Below are 24839 nucleotides of genomic sequence, written 5' to 3'. Positions count from 1 at the left end.
CTTTGTTCAAATAATACTGCTGTTCATTATACGACAGAAAATGTCATCCTTAATCTCTCGGGAACCAAGATAGTGGTGGATTCTTGGAGCAGAAGTAGTGCAGAATGGTTTGAGGCAAAACCGAAACATATTGTTTAAGTAAACCTTAAGGGGAGGGGAGCATATGCGCAATTGATGGATTTTTTTTTTTTTTTGGTATCATCTTCCACAAAGCCTCCCACCAACCCCTCCCCACCACTTACCAGTAAACAATCTGCTGATATTAAGGGACTACGACTCTAAACACCTCCCTTTGCCTTCTTTCCTTCTTGTTAAACTTGATTGCTTTTCCCTCAGTTTTGTAGTAACAAACAATATTCATTAAATAAAAATTTATTAACAGATGCAGCCATAACATGAAATATATATTTGAAAACTTTGTAATAAAATGAACCTAGATTTACTCCAAGAAACTTTCACTATGCTGATGTGAACAACATATACATTAAGTTCCTTAAGTTTTTCCAAACAAATCTTTAAAGGAGCCATGAGCAAAAGAGGAATGCCTATGATTTGAACTAGAGTCTGTAACTCTCGCAAGAAAAACCGAGAAGCCTATCAAGTAAATCAAAACTGTCAAATTTCTAAGCAGAGAACACTTCAATATCCCAAATATGCGGAATGCTTTTTATAGTCATAAATGCCTTAAGGACTAAACTCTTCCTTGTGTGACAATTTTCACTATATATATAATTCCTTAAATGTGCTCTAGGTAAGGAAGGAAAAAAAAAATCAGGAACAATTTGGGTTAAAAGCAAAGTCCACGACAAGTAACCATAAGATTTAAACCTCAGGAACAATTCACCAAAGAAAAGTGGAGACAGTACTTAGTTGTGACCCACCGAATGGGGCAGAGGGCCCCATTTCTGGGTGGCGTGTCTTTCTCCAAGGAAGGGAACACTAGCACAAATCTTTTTGCCCCCTAAAAATATTTTCCTACTTGCCAGCTTCTGAAGTTGCCCTGATGTCAATCAACATCACCTAGATGTCTCTTAACTGGTGAAAGTTGTTTGCCTGTGCAAAGTCAGAAAGAAAGACATGACTATTTATATTTTTTTAAAAAAAGGAAACTATAAATACTGTTTGATAAATAGGGTTAAAAAAATCATCTAAAATTGTAAGAAAAAAAGAGCGGCCTGTAGAAACGCACTGACCCTTAAAATTAATGTTTTCAATCTAAAAATGCATTTTTGTAAAGTTTCATCTATTTTCCTTCCTCTGCACATAAAAATGATTAATGTCACATTTAAACTTCCACATTTTAGGCTCTTGCTAACAGGTGTCACATTCTTTATATAAACATATTCTTTGAACTGTGGCCATTGATAACCTTAATTAATTAATCTCCATTGAAACAAAAACAAATGGTTTTTTTTTTTTTCCAAATAAGAAAGAAATAATGCAACGCAAATACCCACTCTCCCCAAAACCCAAAAACTGTTTAAGTTACGGTAACCTGAAATGCACCAGCCATCACAAAGAGCAATTGGAGAAATCCAGCAGTGCTCAGCAGGAAAGATTTTTAATAACAGATTGAAAAACAAGAATAAAAATAACTGCATCAACAGAGCCTTTCTTCCTCAGGCCACAAGCCCGTTCTTACTTGAACTTTTTTTTTTTTTTTAAATGGCATTTTGGCCACTAAAACCAATCCAGAACATTATTAAAAGTTAAAAGCTACCAATTACTTCTGTCTGTTCTTTTAAAGCAAAGTTTGGCATTACGTCAGTTGGTTTAAAGAAAACAAGAAAGAGAGAGAGAAAGAGTAGGAGAGACTAAGTTTCCTGCTTGTATAAACTAAACCACCAGGGAAGGTGTCTAGCCACTTGTAAAGTATTTACTGCAGGTTTTTAAAAGCTAGAAACATTTTAAAAATTAAAAGTTTTCTGTTATTATTTTTAGTGAAACACACTTAAGAACGACAAGTGTATCCTTAATGTCTTCTTCGGGGTGTCTTAATGTTATGTTTGTATTTCAGTTATAACTTGGAATCAGAAAATGATTTCAAATGATGCTCCAAATTTGAAGCACAGAGATAATTTCACCTTTATTTTTGCTATTTTTTGGATTTGTGCTCTTGGAAAAGGAAAAAAAAAAAAAAAAGTGGGATAGCAAAAAGTAAACCGCTACAATAATAGCTGCTATATGCTGCAGGGACCAGTCGAGTTTCCTCACCTAACTAATGCTTAACAATAAAATGGTTTTCACCTGTAGATCCTACTGCAACTTCAGAGATTCCTGAAGCTCAAAGATCTCTTTCTAACCAAAGTCAACTTCTACATTATTATGTCCATCAGAAAACCAAACTAAAGGCCAAATTCAGTTCTCAGGAACAGGAGAAACACTGAGCGCTGTGACAGCTCAAAAAGTGATCATAATAATAAAATTGAAGATATTATTTATAAATGTCATATATAATTAATAGAATATTTTATACAAACAAATGACTTTGGCCCTACTTACATTGGAGGATAAATTTTGAAAAGTGGTTATATCCTCTGCAGCACTGTTTACTATTGAACAATGGTATAAAACAAGATTTGGTATTTTACCATATTTACTTTAATCCACTGGTTACAGCTTTCCGGAGACAAATTATTTTTAAAATTACACTAAAACAAACCTCTACGTAATTTTTTAATGTAAATAATTGCAAAGTATGTTAGTCTTTTCCACACACGACAAGTACTCTTAAACAATTAGATTAAATGTCTACTTGGCAAAGGCTAGAAGAGCATCTTTATAGTATATCTAAGGGGGACTAAAAAATTCCATAAATCATAACTATGATAGTAACAAAGAATTTACTTACTTCTGTATAATAACAAAAGATAAATGTCACTTTCACAGAGAAGCCATCACAGTAAAACCAAGTCTACGTATGCTGTCATTAATTTCCCAAAACTTCAACAAATGGTAAATAAGGATGATAAATGAGTACACAAGACTCAGAATTAGTTATCAATGGTATTAGCAGTTATCATCAGCAAAAGAGGGAGAAAAAGAAACCTATTACCTGAAAGCTTGACCTAGCAAGGATGAACAACAAAATACGAGCCCATAAAACTTGCCTGTTTTTATCAAATTGATTGTAACTTGTGAGCTGCAATATTTGGGACAGAACTGTCTGAGTTTATAGTTTTCTCTGCCTGCTAAAAACAGATGCAGACTACCACACTAGCTGTCCTGCGGAAACTAAATTAAGGAAAGGCAAATACCAAGTGGAAAGTTGTCAGCCTGTTGAATGAATGGCTTCATTTTACACACTAGAGAAATCTTAATAAGAATATGTTTTAATGTAAGCCAGTCATTTTATTTTAAGTTCATCACTTATTACAAAAATAATCATTCCTTTAAATCAATTATAGACACCTGCCCCTAACTTTCTTAAAGTCTATTTTGTTTTACACACAATAGCACAGTGTTGTTACATTATCGTTGCTATCAAAAGAAGAACTGAAGTTAAAATATAATTATTTTAAAATATTTGTGTTATGAAAAACATTTAAAGGTCAGTTATCAGTATTTATTCCAATTTCAAATTTGAAATAAAGTTCCAGTTCAAAAACAATTTGCTGCAAGTCCTCTGAAAACTTTCAGTAATGTTTATTTACAACAAAGAAGGTAAGACAAGAGTTTATAAAAAACATACACTCTTTGGTTGCTTTCTTCATAAAAATGTGCAGATCATTAATCACATATTGTAGGTTGTATATCTGTACACACATACACATATACATCTAATAATAGTAGTGATAATAGTACCGTCACTGAAATACTTAACCGTAAAAGCTGCTTTTCTACAGATGCATCCATTTCCCTGTTTTAAAGGTTTTCCTTATGAATAAAGATTTCCGTATAGGAAGAGACCTATATGATGTAAATCAGAATAAACTCAGGAGTGGTAGGTGACTTAAACAATACTGAAAATACGGTAGTAGTATGTGTAACTCATTTAGGATTAGCACACTGATTCGGATCCTAAACTGGTTTTCAAACACGTATGCAGAAAATGTTATAAAATCATTTAAAATATTAGTCATTGAAATGCTAAGTTCTAAATTCAGTTGAGACTTCACAGCTATTATGACACTTTTCTCCTTACCTTCAATGTTATCTTTAATAGACAAAGGACAAAACCTAAATAGTAGCACAGACCCTCACAGCATCTAGAATTCAAAGGAGTGACAAGCATTGTGTTAATAACTTGCTACTTTCCACCACTTATTTGAAAAGTGTTAGACTAGCTATTATGTATGTAAAAGCAGTATACACATATATATCCTAACATATAACATACATAGCAGGAAGCCATAAACATCAGCTCACCGGTGGTAAATAACACTTTGCCAACAGAGCACTGATGAAGCTTCAGAAGGCCTCACATTTAGAGAAATCAAGTTACAATGTTGGCATTAAGACTCTATTTCCCCCTCAGGAGTTTTATTTTCACATTATTAACATCCAGAAATAATCGTCAAACTTTAGGATGTTACTAGCTAGCCCTGTATATTAAATTGAATCTAGAGATGTTTTTATCCAAAGGTGTAGCTTTAAAAGGAAGTTATGAAATCCAAGGAGAGAGAAACTCTAAGAATATGTTTGACTTGTTAAGATTAAGCACATCATTAATAAACTTTCACTTAAAGGTAAAAAAAAAAAAATCCTCAAAATGTTGGTATCATTTCCAGACTGTCCTGTCAGCATCATAACTTACAGGAAACGCTTCATCTTCCCATACAAACCCTGTATTTATTCACAACCCTGGCATACTTGGGGAAAGAGAAAAAAAAAGCCCACACGATTTTAGATTCTGTTTGCTTTTATACGTTAACTGGTGGAATATCTGAGAGAGCCTTCTAAGCAAATGAGCGGCATGTAAAACTTCACAACAGTGACTTCAGAAACTTTCATTCTCATTTTGTCCACGTCAAGAACTGGCTGCCCGCATGACTTTCCTTTGCTGTCCCTTGCATTTTTAACTCTGGCAGCCTTTCCTAAATGATCAACTTTTTCTAAAACCAGCAGGAAAGTAACATGATGCCAGCAAGATCCATAGGTTTTAGCTTCAGAGCTGGAGGACTTTGAAGAATTGTTGGAAGGTTCCTATTTTATTTTTGCTTTGAACAATCAAGTTTTAGCCAACAACCAGGCCCGGAGTTATCATTTCTTTGTAATTTTGTCTCAGGCCCTATCTCTATTTTTCTTTTGTACTTATTATCTCTCCCAGACCCTTTCCTGTTCACCTGGTGTGTTTACAAAAGTTCAGTGAATCTACAAAAGTTCAATGAATAGGCCTAACTTGTCTCAGATTTAACTTCTCCGCTGAGCTTCTCACTTACCTCGCTTAAACTCTAGCCGTGATTTTCCAAAATGGGATAAGAATGAATATTCTATCATAATTTAGATTCACCATTAAGATCCATGGCTTACTCAAAAAACTTTCAAAGCATCAAATATGAGGCCTAAAAAGATAGAGGGAAGTAAAGCCCGTCCTAAAATTTAATAAGTCCAAGATTCCCTCTGAAACCCACCAGTCCTTCTCACCCTCTAACTTAAATTGCTTTAGAGTCCTGGGGCCATAAAACAGTTACTGACTTCCCTGGGGAAGGGGGAAACACCACCATCTCAGACAGGTACTAACAAAAAAGCTTTCCCAGCCACAAAAACAGCTTTGCACTTCAAACAGCTCCCACCGCCGCCTCACCCTCAAATTATTCATGGGGTCCTATAATCCTGGAGTTATTTGGAGGGACAGCGATGTTTGCCTTGGCCTTTCAAAGATGCGTTTCTCTAGATCCCAAACAGGAACTAGACAGAAAGCAAAGCGTCTGTCCGCCTGGATGTCCCACCGCTGTCAGGCATTTAATCACCGGCCAGTGTCCCCTGACCCGCGCGACACATGGCGCATCAACCGCATCGCAGAGGAAGTCTGCCCCTTCCTCAGTCCCTAAGGAAGCGCCCGGGCTGCAAGGCCCTGCCACATGGTACGGACAGGGCACAGACCCCTCGGCCAAGCTGTCCTGAGCCGCTCTGAGGCGGGTGCACCAAGGGATGCGACACCCGCCTTCTCCAGAGCCCAGCTGGGCCTTTAAGGGAAAAAAGTTTGAAGCCTGCATTTGCAAACTCTTCAAAGCCAAAGGCAGTCCTGTGCTGTTTTCCCACTTCGGGGACCACACGGAGGTCCCTCTCTGAGACCCTCCCGACCCTCCCTAGTTCGCCCAACTTACTACTCTGCATGCTGGTGCCTAGTCTGCGCCCCGCTTGTCACGAGCCCCCAGAAAACTTGCAGTGGCGGCGGCGGCGGCGGCCCCTCGGGTCCAACCACCTCCAGCTCCTCCGCTGCGCCCGGTAGGAGAGAATTAAAATCAGCCAGAAAGAGACAGCGAGGGGGAGTGGGGCTGCGAGGGGGAGGGGGCACCGGCCTGAAACTTCTTTTTTTGGCAAATGGGGATTTGTTTTTCCTCCTCCCCGGCGGCTGAACTTGACCCTGCTGACTCCAGGGGCTACTGCAGTTTGAAGTCGCTGGTTTCCAAGGCTCAGATGCCTTAGACCCACCAAAAGGAGGAGAGGAAGGGGTGAAAAGGGAGCAGAAGAGAAGAAAGAAAGAAAGAAATCACACGCTCAAAAAGGAAGAAAGAAAATGCATGTGAAACCCGAGAAGCCTGCGCTTGGCTTTCTGCACACTCTCCCTCTGCCTTTTTTTTTTTTTTTTTTTTTTTTTTTTTTTTTTTTTCAAAGAAAGTCACTTTTAATTCCCAGGGCTCCCCGCTCGCGATCGCCCACATTTTGCGCACACACGAGCGGGCGCTGCACTCGCGTCGCGGCGCCCCGGGCCCGGTCGAGGGGAGCCCGCGCCCCCCGCGCCCCCCGCGGCCCCCGGCCCCGCGGCCCGCCCGGGCCTCCCCTCCTTACCTGTTGATTAATCGTCAAGAACACCCTCGGCAGCCCGAAAGATGGTGGCGCGGCGGCCAAAGCCATGAACCGTCTTCTGTTGTTTGCAGAGTTGATCTTGGATTATTGCGGGGGGGAGAGAGAAAGGTCTTTCCTGCCTCCCCCCCTTTCACTCCCCCACCCTTATTTAAAAAAAAGAGAGAGAGAGAGAGAGGGAGAGAGAGAGAGAGAGAAAGAGAGAGAGAAAGAGAAAGGAAATAGAGCAAGGATGTGCCCGGTGCCGGGTGGGAGAGGGGAGGGGGTGTTGTTTTTTGTTTAAAAAAAAAAAAAAAGAAAGAAAGAAATAGGAAGGCGAGAGAGCAATCGAGAGGACGCGAGGTCTGAAGAAACCAGCAGCACCAAAAAAGAGGACGCTAGAGATTGCAGTGAGATCGGGTCTTTATCAGAAATGTTATCGCTTGTCAGGACCTCAGTCTCCGCGCATTACGTCAGTTTCAAGACACCAACACTATTAATATCAAAGGAGCCTTCGCGGAGGAAAGCGCCACCCCAGACCGAGCTCCCTTAAAGAGACAGCGCGCGTCCCCGCGCCGCCGCCGCCGCCCCGCCCGGCTCCGAGCACCCGCCGCCGCCGCCCGCCGGGACCGGCCCCGGCCGCGGCGAGCCGGCTGCGCGAGAACTTCGCCCGAGTCGGAGCGCCGCAAATGAGAGCGGCGCGGTGCAGGGACCCGGCTACCTTCCCGCCCCGCCTCTCCCCCCTCCTCCCTCCCCCACCTCCCGTCTGTGAACGTGCGGGCTGGAAAAGGAGGAAAAATCCAAACGCGTTAGGAATAATGTGATAAAGACGAGGACTTACCTTGGGGGAGTGGGGGGCAGGTGGGGGGCAGTGCGTGGCCGCCAAACCGACGTTCCCCAGACACTCAGAGATGCTAACAGAAACAATCTAAAGAACTCTCAAAGTCCTTTTACCTTTTCTGTTGTTACTTTCCCCTCTGTCTCTCAATTAAACGACGCAGGATGTGTGTGTGCGTGTGCGCCCCCTCCCCCGCCCTTTATCTGTGGCAAGAAGTCTCAGGACACCTAGTTGGTGATCAGGATTCCCCATGCTTTTCATGGCAAGAAGGCTTGAGGAGAACAACTTGAACTCTATCCTGAGTTGGAGAAGTGCGGACTGAGGTTGCTATGGTTTTCTGAGCTAAAGAGAAGCCAGAAACTCAATGGGTGCTTCAAGGGGGTACCACAAAATAGACAAAATGGGAACATTATTCAAATGCTGCAAGATTAATACATGCAGTTTGGGGTTTTAGTAGCAGATAAGGAACTCTGAATTAAGCGTGACATTCTTTTTTACCTACTTTACATTACCATATACTCTCATTGTTAAGAGAAATTGTGTCAACATAAAGTTCAATGGATTGAGCTTTTTTTTTCTTTTTCTTTTTTTTTTTTTTTTTTGACTTCTAAAGATCAACAATGCATAAAACATTACCATGACAGGATTCAAAGTATAGTAGGTGTTAAAAACAAAGTAAACATTTATTGGGCGTTTGGACTTCATTTTCTTCAGTTGGGTGACTTTAAGTGGCATGTTTTTCCTCTGGTGAAAGTCAGTTTAAAGTAATTTTGTGCTAAAAGGAGAAACATCTTTCCTTTTCCAAACTACAAAATGATTAAAATTAGAATCTTAGAGAGGTACAATCACGAATCTGAGAGCCGAAGATGAAGTAATTTCCTCCAAAATATTTTTCACTAAATGATTCTTGCATCTTTTTAAAGAAAAGATAGGTATATTTTCCAAACATACTATTACCAGAAGTGAAAAAGCCAATCATACTAAAAAATTAAAACTGAAGTAGGTGCTTTTAGAACCTTACTCCTTTTTCTCTATGGTCTTTATTTAATATACTTAGTCAAGCAGATATGTGATTTTTTTTTGTAGCACATTTATTCCAGAAGTGTTTTGGTACCGTTTCCCATACACTCTTTATGAGTAGAAAAGCAATAATTCTTTTGCAATAGAGAAACTAGTCAGGTGAAAAAGTAGTCAAAATACAGTTTCACAATGAGGCAAACTATATATTCCCTAAAGGAGAGAGAAGACAATGAACCTCATATGCCTAGAGTTATTCATATGTTATCATCCATTTAAATTAATTTGGGAACAGAGTTAGATTTATATATAGTACTGCATGCCGGGAAAATTAATATCAAAATCTTCAGTAAATCTCATAGTCAGCTACTAATGACCACCTGCATATTTCCACACTGGAGTCATTTAATACTGTCCACCACCAATTTCCACTGTAAAAAGTATTCATATATTAAATATAGACCTTTTATTTTCTTTTTTTAAGCCATAAATTAACTTGCCGACTTTTATGGAAATATGCACGGCACAGTGAGAAGCATTTTTATTAAAGGAAAAAAATAAGGATCTGAGTGAAACATTCTTTAGCCATGACTAACTAAAAATATTAAATCAATTTTGAAATATGTATGCGAATAGTGAGACTGTATTTAAAGGGTTAATACAACCTAAAACTGCTGAAGCTGGTATCTAACTGATAAAATCTGAGGCTATAGCATCTTAGCAAAGTTAAATACTACAATTTATCACAAGGATTAGGCCCCTAATCTCCCTCTGCTCCCCAAGATTTAAATGACATTTTAAAAGGGGAAGTGATCTTCCTCTCCATCACCCACAAAACTGAGGCAATCATCAAGACTGTAAATTTATTCACATGAAACAATCATTGATTAAATTGGTTCAAAAAAAAGAATGAAATTACATGCTTTTGCAAGCACAAAGCCCTTGAGATGGCTGGTGTTTTTCCACCTGTAATAATACAAAATTTGACCATTAAGTGTACCCAAAATTACATATTATATGAAAAGTTAAAGCCAAAGGTCTGAGGGTGAATTATGTCTTTTAATTGAAAGGATAAAGTTACACTTCAGGTACTGAAGCCAACAAATTCATGGTCACTTAAAAATTTAATGAATGAAGTTTCACGGATTCAATCTTGCTGAAGTTTGCCTGAGAAATGAAGACTCTCTTCATGTTACTTTTTGTATTTCAAGTTAAGTAGAGCAGATCAAACTGCTGTCTGTAGCAATTCATTTACATTAACCACAAAGGATCTGTAGAGAACTTAATAAAAGCACAAATATTTTTGTAAACTTTTTCAAGCAAATTACTTATTTATTTATGAAATAATTTATGAAGAAAATTTTTACCTCATGCTTTAGATATATTACATGTGCTCTTGATTGACACAATATGTTTAAGCTCAAAGGCCCTCATAGCATTTTTTAATTCTAGTAGGAATATTTCAAAACAACCAACTAATACATGAGGTCATAATTGTTTGACAGTTGTTTTTAATATATAAAATAAGTTACGTATATTGTTTTCCTTGAAATGTTTGTTGATTTGTTTTTCTAGTCCTGATATTTGCATGGCACAAACTGAATTAGGGGAAATATTAAAGATTTATTTACATTTAATACCTTCTGCTGTCAAACATATGCAAAACTCTTAAAACCATTCTCTTATTTGCAACGCATTTCAGAACAATGGAGACTGGATGTTAAAAAGACAACCTGTGCTTTTATAGGACATGCCAGAAAATAAAGAAGATATTAAGAGAAAGAAAAAAGCAAACAAAAGAAGCACATTTTAATTAAAATAATTTCTTTATACTCTTTCCTAATTCTTTGAATTATGGTATCTTCTCTCATGACTATAGCACGGATGAAACAGTTCCTCAAGCTGTATTATTAATGCACATTATTTATCAAAATGACATAATATAATATACTTTTTCTGTTTTATTATTTAAACATTCTTTTCCCCCCTTTTCTTGTAGTTTATTCAACAGAGATACAAAGAGGGATTAGCAGTTAAGCACAAGCATACTTGTTTTACATTTTCAACCTTTTAGCACACTACTTACTTACAGTTCCAGTGCCTGTAATCACAATGATTTTACCTGATGGAACACGTATTTCAGAAATGTAATCCAACTGTTTACCCTAACACGTCATAAATTGCAATTCCTTTTAGAAACCTCAAAGATTGACAACCCTTGGTCCTAAATGCCGACTGCTTTAACACATACTATCAAGAAAACATTTATGTATTATTTGCTTTCAAGTTAGTCCTACCCCATGTGAAATGGAAGACCCTTTACCTTCCGGCATATCAAAAGCAATTGTTGAAATACTCTGCCTTCCTTCATGGTAAGACCTGAAGGAACAGAGGCGTTATCAGAGATGAACTACCTTAAGTTTATTTCTTCCCACAATCACTCGGCAATCAACATTTAAAAACATACTCTTCCACAGAAATGATGATAGTTTTCCAAACTACCTATTGCTGAGCACCTCTGGGTGAATTTATTAAAGAGAAATTCAGCTTTAAATAGCCTGTATCTGGTATTCAAATTCACACTTACACTTGCCAATCTTCCCCCTGCAATATCGGGCAATTGCCTAGTTAAACAGATGGGCCTCGCAGCCCACCCTAAAAGCCAACAAACATGCGCTTTATTTAATTAAAAAGGGAAACAAATTTCTGAGGTGTAGACACACACACACAGAGACATACACACACAATCTCTGACCGGGGTCAATCCCAGAATAAAAATATTGATTCTTGCTTTCTCGTTAGGTTTTATGAATGTCCAACCATATACTATCCACTGGATTGAAAGAACTAAATGAGACCATTCAGTGCTGCATACTCAAACCAAATCTCTTTGGGAAAGAGCTGAACTCATTTCCTTTCTCTCAAGTAAGAGAGAACATTTACATCTGAATTAACCCAGATTCAACTCTTCTCCATCTGACATAGAAGAGTAGGTGTTTTCCAATTTTCTTCCTATTTCTACCCCCTGCTCCGTTATCCTCTGCTGCTTTGCACTCTTATCCCACCCACTACTCCATACTTATGCAATAAACTCTCAGTTGTACATAACCAAACTCAACACCTGACTTTGTCTAAATTTCAGACTAAAATATTCCACTAGAAACTCAAATTTAATATGTCCCATATCATCATTAAGAAAGAGGAGACTATAAAGACAGACAATATCGAAGGAGGAAGGAAATCGACAAACCTTATCTGTGTTCAAGGCGTGAGTCATCCAGACCAGAAACCTTAGGATTTTGACATCTTTGGCAATACCTTCTCCCACAGGTCACACATCCAATCATTTACTAGTCCTCTAGTGCTTCTTTTTAAAAGGCATTTGTACCTGTTACCACCTTTCTTTTCATCCACACGGATCCTTCTCAAATCCAAAAGTTAAAATCTTTCTCAAGACATGCAGTTGAATGTGTTATCCCTACTCTAAGCCCTCATGACCTTATGACAAAAATCTCATAACTCTCAACTGCCAGAAGAACGACCCCAAAAAACTTCAAGTTCTTTCACAACCTAGTCCAAAATGGCTTTCTGACCTCATTCTTCACTCAACTCTTCCACACAGACCATTCTCGACCATTGATTGACTCACCGTTCCCCAGATACAGCTAACATTTCAGAATGTCTTGGCTTATGTTTACACAGCCATCTCACTTCGAAGGCTTTCAAGAGACTTTTATGCTAAATCTCCATGTACGTATCCTCTCTTCTATAAGGTCAAACTGAGACTCTGCCTTTTTCATAACCTTCATCAAATTCCAAATCATCATCAGCAGTGCAAGAAGTAAGATTCTATAGAATTTGCTTCCATTTCTAAGTAGCATTTCATCACAGTGACTTCTATGATATTGTTCCTTGACTTATCTTCCTCCCCTGCTAAACTGAAAGATTCCTGAGGGCAGAAAACCATGAAATCACAGTTACTCAATAACATCTGTTGAATTGATTTTGGGGATTGGATCAACTTCTTTAAATTCTACCTAGAAACAAACCTTTGAGGCCAGGTTTCAAATTTTCTATATGGCTCACTCCTTCTTTCATTTCCTTCCCTCCCTTCCCTCCCTCCCTCCCTTCCTTCTTTCCTTCCTTCCTTCCCTCCCTCCCTTCTTTCCTTCCTTCCTTCCTTCCTGCTTCCTTTCTTCCTTCCTTCCCTGCCTCCCTCCCTTCCTTCCTCCTTTTCCTTTCTTTTTCTTTCTCTTTCTTCTTTTCTCTCTGTGTCGCTCTCTCTGTCTCTTTCTTTCTGTCTCTCTCTCTCTTCTCTCCTTCCCTCCTTTCCTCTCCCTCCTTCTCCCTCTTTCTTTCTTTCATACATATGGGCTGATGCATCATGTACTAATTGAAGCTTTTGGGTGGTCTTCATCTCAGCTACATATTTTTGGCAAAGTATCAGAGGAGACATTTGTCCTCTTCTGAAATATTGTCCTCATTATCATTAAGTTTTGGTTTATAATTCCATGTTACTCTAAAAATAGTGACTTAAATGATCCTTAAATCCAAAGGCATTAAAATATGGCAGTATTGAAAATGAGGCTGAAAGCAGAGAAATTTTAGATGGGAAGGGATTATTTGTAGTTTTAGAAGCCAGGAGTGTGAATTAGGAAAGTTAGAACGGTGAGGTAGGAATAAGCAACCTCTTTAGACATTAATAGTGTTTTTTTCTCTCTCTCTGTTGTTTAACGTTAAAATATTGAATCGTTTTAGCATAGTTCCATCTGTTCAAGTTTTGCAGATGTTAAACTCTCAAAAGCTTATGTGATATTTAATTAATTTTATACACCCAAATGTCCAGGTTCCAGCAGAGATTCCGTTTCATAATGTTCTGTGAATCCAGCGGAAGTGTGTGTGTGTGAGCACATGTTCCTGTGTGTATACATGGGCATGTGTCTGGGACTGCGTGAGCATCTGGCAAATGAAAACCCCTGTTTCGCTGGCATTCCATCTTGGTGGTCACACAGTTAACTTACCCTCAGTACACCCAGACAAGTTGAATGGACTGCTCCATCAAGAGCCACATAGGCCTTGCTAAATGATCACATAATAAGTATTACTTATTATTTTCACTCTAAACTTCATTCATCATTAACTCTACATTAATTAGAAGACAGTCCACTGTCAGCTTCTGGAAGGAAGGCACTTTCCACATTGTCTCTCTGCTCTGTGCCATGAGAGAAGGAACACTTTATCACCTGATCTCCCTTGCCATCTAGGTTCCAGGGGGTTTTGGCCCAGAGCATCATTAGATCAGAGAACAGGAAGAGAGACAATCAGTGTACTTATCCCCCGGCTCCTTTCTCTCATATTGGGCCGCCCTTCTTCCATAGCTGTACTCATAGGGTTCTAGTAGTAAGTCCCTCCCCTTATGGTTTTAGTCCTGAGGGTTGAAGCTGCTTCTGGCTGTTACTAGGCCCTGGGTGTTTCACCATCTCTTTTTGGCTTCCTTAATCCTACTCATACCTTTTTTGTAAATGACCCTTCATTAAATTATCTTTAATTACTCCTCTGAGTGTGCCTTGTGTTATCTGCTTGGACTCTTATTGACACAGAGGACTTGTGATAAAATCATCTTTGCACCCTAGAGTCTAGCATCATTTTTATAATTTAATTCAGTAAAGACAAACAACTATATGTTGAGTAACTACCGTGTGCCAGACACTGTTAGATATTGGGTACCCCAGTGGTAAATGAGCTGACATGGCTCCTATGTTGTGGATTTTATGATCTAATTAAGTGTTTCATAAAGAATCTTGGGTATTTTAAAAATACAAATGGATAGGCCTCACCTACTGAACATGCATCCTTAGAGCTTGGACCAGAGAATTCAATTTTAATAAGCAGACCGTGTGATTGTTGTACTCATTAACGTATGAGAGAGAGAGAGAGATCTTTTGACTGTGATAAGTATTGAATAATCCGTAACAAATATGAAGATACAAAGTAAGGACTTAATAAATGTTAGTTGAATTAACGTATGAAGGCATGAATTAATGTTGAGAAGAAACTGGTTGAGATATGGAGGGTGAGTTCATTAATAGTGGATTACAATGCTTAGGGCACTGCCTTTTCATAGGGTGGGCAAAAGTTGAGGGTAGTGGATGCTCTACATAGTTTGTTAATTGTTTTTAATAATTGGGCTCCATTGTATTCACGCATATCCCTGCTCGTCCTCTGTAGCAACTATTCACAAATCTACTGTAGCAGTCCCAGCTGCTGGGTTTCCCCAGCAGAGCAGAGCCCTGGGCAATTGTTCCAATTCGCTCTAGTCTAGACTCTGGAGACAGCTCTGTCTGGAAAGAGAAGCATGGACACTCGTAGTCCGAAGCTAATTAAGTTAGCAAGATAAACAAGGTAAGAGTCCTGGGAATAAGGGGAATTTCTTGAGCCTTAAAAAATTCACAAATTAGAGACTGAGAACACCGGTAGTATCTGAGACTTCTAGCTATATTTTTCACCCCTCCCAAAGACACCTGAGATTTTCCGATAAGGGGCATGCCAATGGCATGCCAGATGGCCACTACATGATCATTTCATTACTTTTTCATTAAATGGGAATATTTATTACTTTTAAGAATTATTCACAATTGTAGACTTAGTTTTTAAATAATACTATTTAATTTGTTCTCAATATTCTTGAACTATTTTATTGAACGCAGTCCTGAGCAAGATCCTTGAATTACTCATATTCCAATTACTTAACTAGTCCAGCAGTATAACATGACACTATACATATAGATTCGTAAAAATATTTACATGTATATTGAGGCACTTTAAACAAGGAAACATAATTGAAACGTATCTCCTATTATCTCTCCCAATCACAAGGACACATGAAGACTGCAACTACTGCTTCAATAATGTCATGAGTTTCCAATTGCTCTACATTAGAATCTAACAGAGTCCCAGAACAAATTTAAGGTACTTCAAACCAAATCTTATTTTATTTTATTTAAAAAGACAGTGGCATTTCATATCTTGATGTTATATTAAGTGAATAAAGGTAATTTTATCTTTTGACCACAAGAGTCAAAAATGAATATGAAGTAGCCATCTAGACACAATCCATTCTGTAGAATGCATCTGAATGATTTATATAGATTGCATATGGAATATATTATAAAGATGGTGAACAGATTGGCTACAGGTAAGAACTTTGTGGTCTTCCCATACTGCATACTATGTAGTATGTACTGCTTCCTTATAATGTCATTAGACAAAACTTAAAATGTTGCTCAGTGGTTCATCACATATCCAATATAATACTCTATTGATACATTTTAGCTGAGGATCATTCTGCTTTATTAAGATTTTTTAGTAATTCAACTATAAGCTACTCTAACAAGGTACCTATTTCTTAACCACATTTTTGGCAGTGGTTTTCTTTTCTCATTCAGAATACCATAAGATAAAAGTTATATAATTTCTACTGAGGTCATGGTGAAATTTAGCTTTTCCATGCTGAGCTTCAGGACTCCTTCTTCAAAGTCTCTGTAGGAAAGATGATTCTAGAGGATAAGAATCATCCAAATGTCTGTGAAGGCATAGAATTGTGGAACATTGACTTTACAATGTTACAATGATTTTACAAATAAAGGAACTGAGTTTTCGACAGTAAATGACTGGAATGATCAAGAACACACCTAAGTAATAATAACGGTTAACACTTATGCGGTGCTTACAATATGCCAGGCTCCCAATTTTTCACATATATGAATTCAGTCAATCTTAATAAACACTCTGTGAGATATCACTACTGTCCTCATTTTATAGATAAGGACGCTGAGTCATATGCAATAACATAGCCAAGGTCTACCAGTCAGGTGTGCAACTAGTTGGGTCAAGGGTCAAAGCCCAACTGTACTCTACTTTCATTTTGGTGGCAGAATTGGGACTTGAACCAATGGTTTTGGCTTAACACTTAATCATGCAATTATGAGTCTGTGTATGTGTGCGTGTGTGTATGTGAATACTTTCTACTTTTTAGCCATCAACATTCATTCTTTCACTTTTTCTTTGGCAATAGCCCACTGGTTTCCTCTGGAAGCTCATCAGAGAATGACATTCAGAGTCTTTACACAATTGGAGGCAAAGAAGCTTTGGGTGACCACTGGAGAGAAAACCTGAATTTTGTATTGCATTGCACTTGGACTGACAAAGATTTAAAGCTGGAGCTTTTAGCTTTGTCTTGGTGCAGAAAATTTGAGCTAATTCAGAGAAAGCAGAGCTTACACATTGAGAGGCAGATTCTGAGTTCTGCAGGATTTTTTGGACCCCTTAATAATGCCACACCTCAAGTCAATCATAGTCCCCAGAATTCTCCAGTTGTGCTCTTTTTGTGTGGCTTTTGCCTTTGTGAATTGGTGTCAAAGAGAATTCAAATGAATATAGCAGACAAATTTCAATAACTTCTGTGAACAATAGCAGCATCTTTGGACTACCTTATATTCTCTCGAGCGCTAGGAAATATGTTTGTTTTAAATAGCAGTTTTATCTAATAATCTTAAATTGCTTATGTCCTTGACTTCACAAATTATTATTATCATATTAATAAATGGCTGGTGATTTGTAAATATCCTTTAAAGTGAAATGAAAAAAAAATAATAGGCTAACTGGCCAAAACATTTATCACAACCTGTTGATAAACCCTTGGTGTTTGAAAGGCTCCATATGAAGATGATCAAGGAATTCAGATCTATGTAGAAATGAAGATTTCATAGGAAGTGATTAGTGTTCATCAAATGAAGAAGCATAGATTAAAACCTGTTCCATCAAAAGTTTAGACATTTTGTGTTAGCCTAAGTAGGCAAATGATGATTACACACATCATACATGTTGTGAGTTTTGAAGTCTAAAAGATTATTGACCTGAGAAAGCCCAAGGAGATATAATCTCGAGTGATCTTTCTGATGTTTCTGTTATCAGTTTTAACAGTGATTAAATACCGACCTACAACATACTTCATTATGACTCACTACACCCTATGCAATGTGGCTCTGGTGGTGTCTATTTTTGTTTACCTAAAAACACAGCACATATTAAAACAAGGTTATTGTGTAACAATGAGTGAGATACTACAAAAAAGGGTATCTAGACTCTGTACGTGATGCCAAATTTATAAATTCAGTTAAACTAGTAAGATATTTGCATTATTTTCACTTTCTAATATGTAATTTCCAATTTATGTTGGAACTTTGCTTATACAAATAAAACTGTGTGGAGAGGCAAAAAGGAACATTAGCTTACTGTGGTCCAAATAAAATCACAGAAGTGGCCCAGTGCGGTGGCTCACACATGTAATCCCAGCATTTTGGGAGGCCGAGGCGGGCAGATCCCCTGAGGTCAGGAGTGCGAGACCAGCCTGGCCAACATGATGAAAACCTGAAAACTTATCTCTCCTAAAAATACAAAAAAAATTAGGCGGGCGTGGTGGCGGGCGCCTACAATACCAGCTCTTCAGGAGGCTGAGGCAGGAGAATTGACTGAGCCCAGGAGGCAGAGGGTGCAGTGAGCCAAGATCACGCCATTACACTCCAGCCTGGGCAACAAAAGCAAGACTCTTTCTCAAAAATATAAATCAATAAAATAAAATAAAATAAAATAAAATAAAATCATAGGATGTTAGAGATGAAATGTTCCTTAAATGCTCTTTCATACAACTGTTCACTCTTAAATACAACAACTTAAAAATCAGCAACTGAAATAACAGTAGCAAAAGTAATTCTGGTGACAGGATATTGACCCTGTGTCAAGCACTGTGCTAAAGCTTTATGCTTATTGGCTCCTTTATTCTCAAAACAACTATTTGAGAGAGCTACTATTATTATTCCCATTTTGAGATGAGGGAACTGAGTCACAGAGAGATAAGTTGCTTGCATAAGATTACATGACTGGTGAGTGACAGGACTAGGATTTAAATTCAAGCAGTATAGCCCCAGAGTTTCCCTAAGAAAATATAAGATATTTTATATTATTTTTATATTTAGTGATAGTAGTGTATATTACTAATGCATATTAGCGATAGTAATGTACTAATGATATAGTAAAGTATATCACTAAGTTAAAAATAATTACTTTTTCAATGACTAAAAGTTAGCCAACTATATATACAGTGTTTATATCATTTTTTAATCTTTAGAATAAATTTTTCTAAAATAAAGATATACAATTATTGCAAGTACTCTTGAGCATTATTTCATTATTTCATTATCTTTGATCAATTTTCCTTAATTTTTATATTTTGACCAAACTACCAGAAGTCATGTAGCTAACATGCTCCAAAGCACATGACTGTAATGCATATTTGTACCAGTTCTATATTTTTGCACGTGGTTTATATTGGCATCCCTCAAAGATCTTATGGGCTAATAATTGTGAAATATATTTTGTGATCCTCTTAAAACTTGAGCCACATCATGTCAAACACCTCTGCTCAAAGTCCTTCAATTGCCTTTCACATCATTCTCCATAAAATCCAAATCCTTCACTGTAACTCAGAAAAAATCCCACTCCCATCTCCACTTTGCCTCTAAATGAATTTCTCATTACCCTCATCTTCTTTTTCACTGCACTCCAGCCACTGGCCTCCTCGATATTCTTTAAATATGGAAACATATTTTCTCCTTTCAGCGTTTGCACCTGCTGTTCCCTCTGCTTGGAATGCCCTTCCCATGAGTATCCCCATGGTTCTGTCCTTCACTTCAAGTATGTACTTGAAGTATCAACTTCGTCAGGGTTGCCCTGGCTACTCAACTGAAAATGCTACACTTTTTATCCTTCCCTGTCTTGTTCCTTCTCCTTGGTGCATATCACTATTTGATATATTATGAGTTTTACTTATTTATCCGATTTGTCTGTCTCTCTAACTAAATTATAAGATTCCTAAGTACAGGGATTTGTCTATTTGGTTTGCTACTATATTATCTACATTCATAATAGCAGCTGGCATATAATAGGTGCTCAATACATATTTGTTAAATTAATCAGTTAATTAATTGTAGTTCCTTGTATTAAATTATTTTAAGCAAGAGGGATTTACATTGCAAATGAGATCAATTACAATGTCATTAACATGAATGTACCTTTCAGTCCACCACTTTGAATATTTGAGTTTAGCATTTAGGTATTTTCTTGGCAACTATGATACCAGGAATTTTAATTTTGTTTATAAAACATCTCAATCCAATTTATTTTACCATCCACTGGATTTTCTTCACCTTTCCAGAACAAGTTTGTGATCATCTTGTTACCAGTTGAATCTAATATATTGATTGATTTGTCAAGTTTTTCATTCAACAAATATTTACTGACCATCTACTACATATAAGGCATAGGATAACAGCAATAAATTCAGGACCAACAGGAATTTTTCTCTCATAGAGTTCAAGATTGTCCAGGGAAAGATTGGAACCAAGAATTGAAGCATGAGTAGGTACAGGGTTGTTACAGTACCGTACTTAGTTTGACATTATGGTGATGCCTGATGAGGCAGAGAAAAGTGAGAAGACTTGAGAGATACTTTGCTTGCAGAATTGCAAGTATCTCATTTGTGAATGACTGGATATAAGAAATAAGAGAAAATGGGGACTCAAGGATGCCTTCCAGTGTACTGATTTGAGGAAACAGAGTAACAACAGTGATACTATTTAGTGGAATGAAAAAGATGAGGAAAGAAACAGGTTTTGGTCAGACAAATGTGATGTTCAAGAAAAGATGCCATGTCACAAATCCAAGTCTTGAATTCAGATCTGGGAAGGAAAGACATACACACACACACACACATGCACACATGTCATCTGCATACAAATGGCATTTCAAGCTATGGAAATATATTACATCAATTATTTCACAGTTACAGGAAAGATGAGCACCTAGGATTGAGACTTCAGAGGTCACATACAGACAAAGATTTCTTCTCAACTAGCACGGGAGATTGAGAAGAAACAACACGTGTTACAGAAAGAAACACATAAAAGGATGTAGTCAAATAATCCAAGGATAGAAAATTATTTTGAGATAAAGGGAAAGCTAAACAGTTGAGTTATATGAATTGGGTTACATGGCATTAGGTTATCAGAGGGTTACAATATGTTCCATTGGAATGATGAGGGCAGACATTATAATGCAGAGAGTTGGGGAATGAATCAGAGATGAGAAAGTGGAAGCAATACGCATAGATAGTAGGATGTTTGGCAATTCAGGAGTCAGAGGCTTAGAGTTCCTTGCAAGTGTGGGTGAAGGCATGACATTTTTTTATAGATGACAGATGCGTGAGCATGTCTACAGAGGAGAAAGAGCCTGTGGAACAAGAGAGGTTGATGAAACACTGGAGAAACAGCATAATGTGAGAAGCCAGGTCCTTAAGTAGGTGACAGATGGTACATCCTCCTTGGAGAGAGAAGGGTTCATCTCCTCCACGATGTCAGAGAGAAGGTACAGATGAGAGTATGAATGTCCATTTGGTGGTGGGAAGCAGAGGAGCATGAGTGTATCAGGCAAAGTCCTTGGCTGCAAGCAGACTAGATGATTAAGAAGAGAATAACTTTATTATAAGTATACCCTGCAGCTGAAACAATCAGTGGGAACCAACACAAAGCTTACCTTCCAGAAACGATACCCCAAACTATCTTCAGAGCTAGACTGATAAAGAAACCACCATTGCTACCATTGAACTCAAGATGTGACATTTGTACATTTTTACCTCCAGAAACTTGGCCATGCAGCTGCCACCACTGTTGCTGCCACCAAGAAAGGAAGAATGTTCTTCTTCACTTCTCTCTTGCAGTAATAACTCCTTATTAAGATCTGGTGCTGGAATATTTGATGGTGGAGGCTATACCTGTCCCAAGGAATGCTGGAAGAGTAAATATCTCACATGATTAGCTTCTATAAAAGGAAATTTTTTCTTTATTCCCTATAAGGATTCATAAACTGGCCCAGGTGTGGTGGCTCATGCCTATAATCCTAGCACTTCGGGAGGCCGAGGTGGGTGGATCACATGAGGTCAGGAGTTCAAGACCAGCCTAGCCAACATGGCAAAACACTATTTCTAAGACAAATACAAAAAAAAATTAGCCGGGCATGATGGCGAGCACCTGTAATCCCAGCTACTAAGGAAGCTGAGGTAGGAGAAGTGCTAGAACCCTGCGGGTGGAGGTTGCAGTGAGCTGAGATCATGCCACTGTACTCCAGCCTGGGCAACAGAGTGAGACTCTGTCTCAAAAAAAAAAAGAAAAATAAAAAAGAAAAAAAAACATAAAGTGAAAATTGGGTTTAAATGTTGGATAAGTGAGAAAAAAAAATGTATCCCACAATGATCTTCCAGGATGGACAAAATATACTACCTTAAAAAATATTAATAACGATTTTTTTTTAAAACTAGAGTAATGTTATCCTACTAACATTGATACAAGACATGATAGTTACCTAGCTTCAGGAATCAGTTGTAAGAATGTAACAATGAGTATTTACTCACATTTGCAGACATCGGAATTTCGGACACCGAAGATCTTTCTATTTTAAAAATAGATATTTAATTTAATATCTATTTCTAATAAAAAGGTATTTCTATTTTAAAAAGTCATTCCAAATATTAAACATGATACAAAAAGAATGCTCACAACTGCCACAGCTATTGACCAGGTGTTCTCCGTTCACTTTTAGCTCACCAAAGCCACAATATTCTTTATTCATTTTATTATTTTTAAAATAGTAAAGCCTATAAATTTTGAAAATTTCAACCCTATGGAAAAGTTTCCCCAAAATAATGTAAAAGCCACCTTGAATCATATCAGTGTATTTATAACCATTGAGAAATATGTATACAATTTTAAATAAATGGCATATTAGGCATCTAGCCTGTAATTTCCTTTTAATAATTAAAAAGATGTTGTGGGCATCTTTTCATTCCATTTACATCATTATTTTTAACGGCTGCTTACAGTATCCACCCCTTACATTTTAGATCACTCTCCATTTTTCTCCATTGCAAACCACACTGTTATGACTATTCTTGAATACAGAGCTCTTCACAACTCAGGTGTTATCTTCTTAGGGCGAATTCTGAGATCTATAACCAAGTTGACAGTTACTATTCCTCTCTATGTGCCACAGTCAGTGGGGTAATGCAGCAGTGCAGGGAAGGCAGTCAACCAGTAGCTCTAGACTTCCTTGTGGTTCTGGGGTTCTAAACCAAAGTTCCAGAGTTTCTCTTGAGCCTACTTGGTCATCTGCATATATTCCATGTGACAAAGTCTCAAAAATTTAGTTATGTGAAAGGGCATCAAGTCTAATCGCTTCATTTGACAGCTATGGAAATGGAGATCCACAGACATTTAGTAACTTTATCAAGTGCACAAAGCTAGTTGGTGCAAAAAATAGTAATAAAACCAAGTTATAGCTCCTATGCTATTTTTCTCATCCATTTCTATGTTAGATTATGTCATATCAATTCAAGCCATTCTTAGATATGTTAGGCATTTGGAGAAGTAAGTTATCTCTTTCAGGATTTGATTTTTAAGTCATATATCATGTAGCACACCTCTTCCCCCAACATTTGACAATTATCTTTAAAAAGTTGGCAAATTAAAACCGGAATATAAAAGAACACAAGTAGCATTCTTGAAAATTCCCCCTAAAACAAATTCTTACAAATCAAATACATTTAAACATATAATGGAAACATGTGACTAAGCTTTTGATAACTATTTCTAGACAAAATAACATTATATGATGGGTAAATTTGGCCATTTGTACTCTGGAGGTTCATACTTGAGACAAATATTGAGTATAGGGCACGCTCAATGATTAATTCTGAGGAAAGAGGATTAGTGTCACTGTTTTGCTTGGTGGATGTTTTTTTGACCAATTCCTCATTGATACAGTCTTCCCCAATGCCATATTTTGGTGCCTAACTTAACTTAAGTGCCACCCAAAGTGTCACACCCTAATACAAACCATTACAGACTTGAAAGGCTACATTTTAAAGAGCTATGTGCTCTGATAATGAAAGACTTCATTTCACATAGTATGTTAGATCACTTCTGGACAAAAATCAAATGAATATTTTCCTTTCTGATGGAAACTTTAGTTTAGAAATATTCACAGGGCTTCCACTACTTGATTGTTTGTTGTCAAAAGCATAATGGTCGCAGTCTTTTAGGGACTTACGTCTTCAACCCTTTGTAGTACATTTTGGGCAAGAATGTGTAACACATTCACTCTTTACTTAGGCAAAGTCATTTAAAATTTGTATCCAGTTTTAAAAATATTACTGGTCAAATACTATCAATAATTACAAGGTATAATTTAACGCTATATTTTCTTTTCTTCAAGTCTGCCAGTCAAATCTTCATCAAACTCCTTCCCATTCGATTTTGCTATATTATTCACTCAAGATGGACTATCTATTTGGCTCACTGACCCAGCTTCCAGACATCCAGATTCTGCAAGACTGACAAGACTATTCAATGAAAGAGTACATTTTACAATTTTGTACTTTTTAAATTTTGTATTCCAGTTTTTCCTCTGTATCACAATCTTCAGTTAGTCCATAATACTTAACTCAAAGATGGTAAATGCTAGCATGAATTCTACACACACGTGGCCACCACATTCGTAATACTTTTTCCAGCTCTGCCTTGAAAATCCTATCCAGAGCCAATTCGTAATCTTTGTTAACATAAATTTCAGGACATCCACTATAAATCAATCTATCTGTTGATCAAACAGTAAATCAGACGTGACATGTGATATTTACTCTCTTAGGCTTTCAGAATGAAGTTTCATCTTATTGACCCAGACTCAACATTTGCCCACATCTTTTTTCAGCAAACCTTCAAACCCTTTTCCCAGAAACTCCTCATGAGCTCTTTATTCCAACCACACCAGTCCGCAAAAATGCCTTTTCCTTTTCAGCCCTGTGACTTCTTACAGCATTCCTCCAGTCTAAAATGCTATACCCTTCTCCTTTCAATCAATACGACTTCGG

The 24839-nt window shown here is 37.5% G+C and overlaps 1 protein-coding gene across 9 annotated transcripts in view; it reads right to left on the bottom strand.

Annotated features, from left to right (window-relative positions):
* The window catches only part of LOC105475954 (transcriptional repressor GATA binding 1), a 264087-nt gene extending 256034 nt beyond the window's left edge, over positions 1-8053 (bottom strand). For 6 of the 9 annotated variants that reach the window (XM_011731474.3, XM_071067890.1, XM_071067891.1 and 3 more), the window contains exon 1: positions 6955-7505. Coding sequence is in view for 1 of the 9 variants with exons in the window: in XM_011731483.3 (XP_011729785.1) it covers positions 6270-6279 (10 nt within the window). In the remaining 8 variants the exon portion in view is untranslated. Of the gene's footprint in view, positions 6217-6269; positions 6756-6954; positions 7506-7789 lie in introns of those variants that run through there. The other 3 variants (XM_071067892.1, XM_011731483.3, XM_011731488.3) reach the window with 3 other exon arrangements.
* Positions 8054-24839: the final 16786 nt, after the last annotated feature.

Source organism: Macaca nemestrina, chromosome 8 (genome assembly GCF_043159975.1).
Source record: "Macaca nemestrina isolate mMacNem1 chromosome 8, mMacNem.hap1, whole genome shotgun sequence".
NCBI lineage: Eukaryota > Metazoa > Chordata > Mammalia > Primates > Cercopithecidae > Macaca > Macaca nemestrina.
The sequence above is the reverse complement of the archived record's forward strand: the minus strand, read 5'-3'. Positions and strand labels throughout refer to the sequence as shown.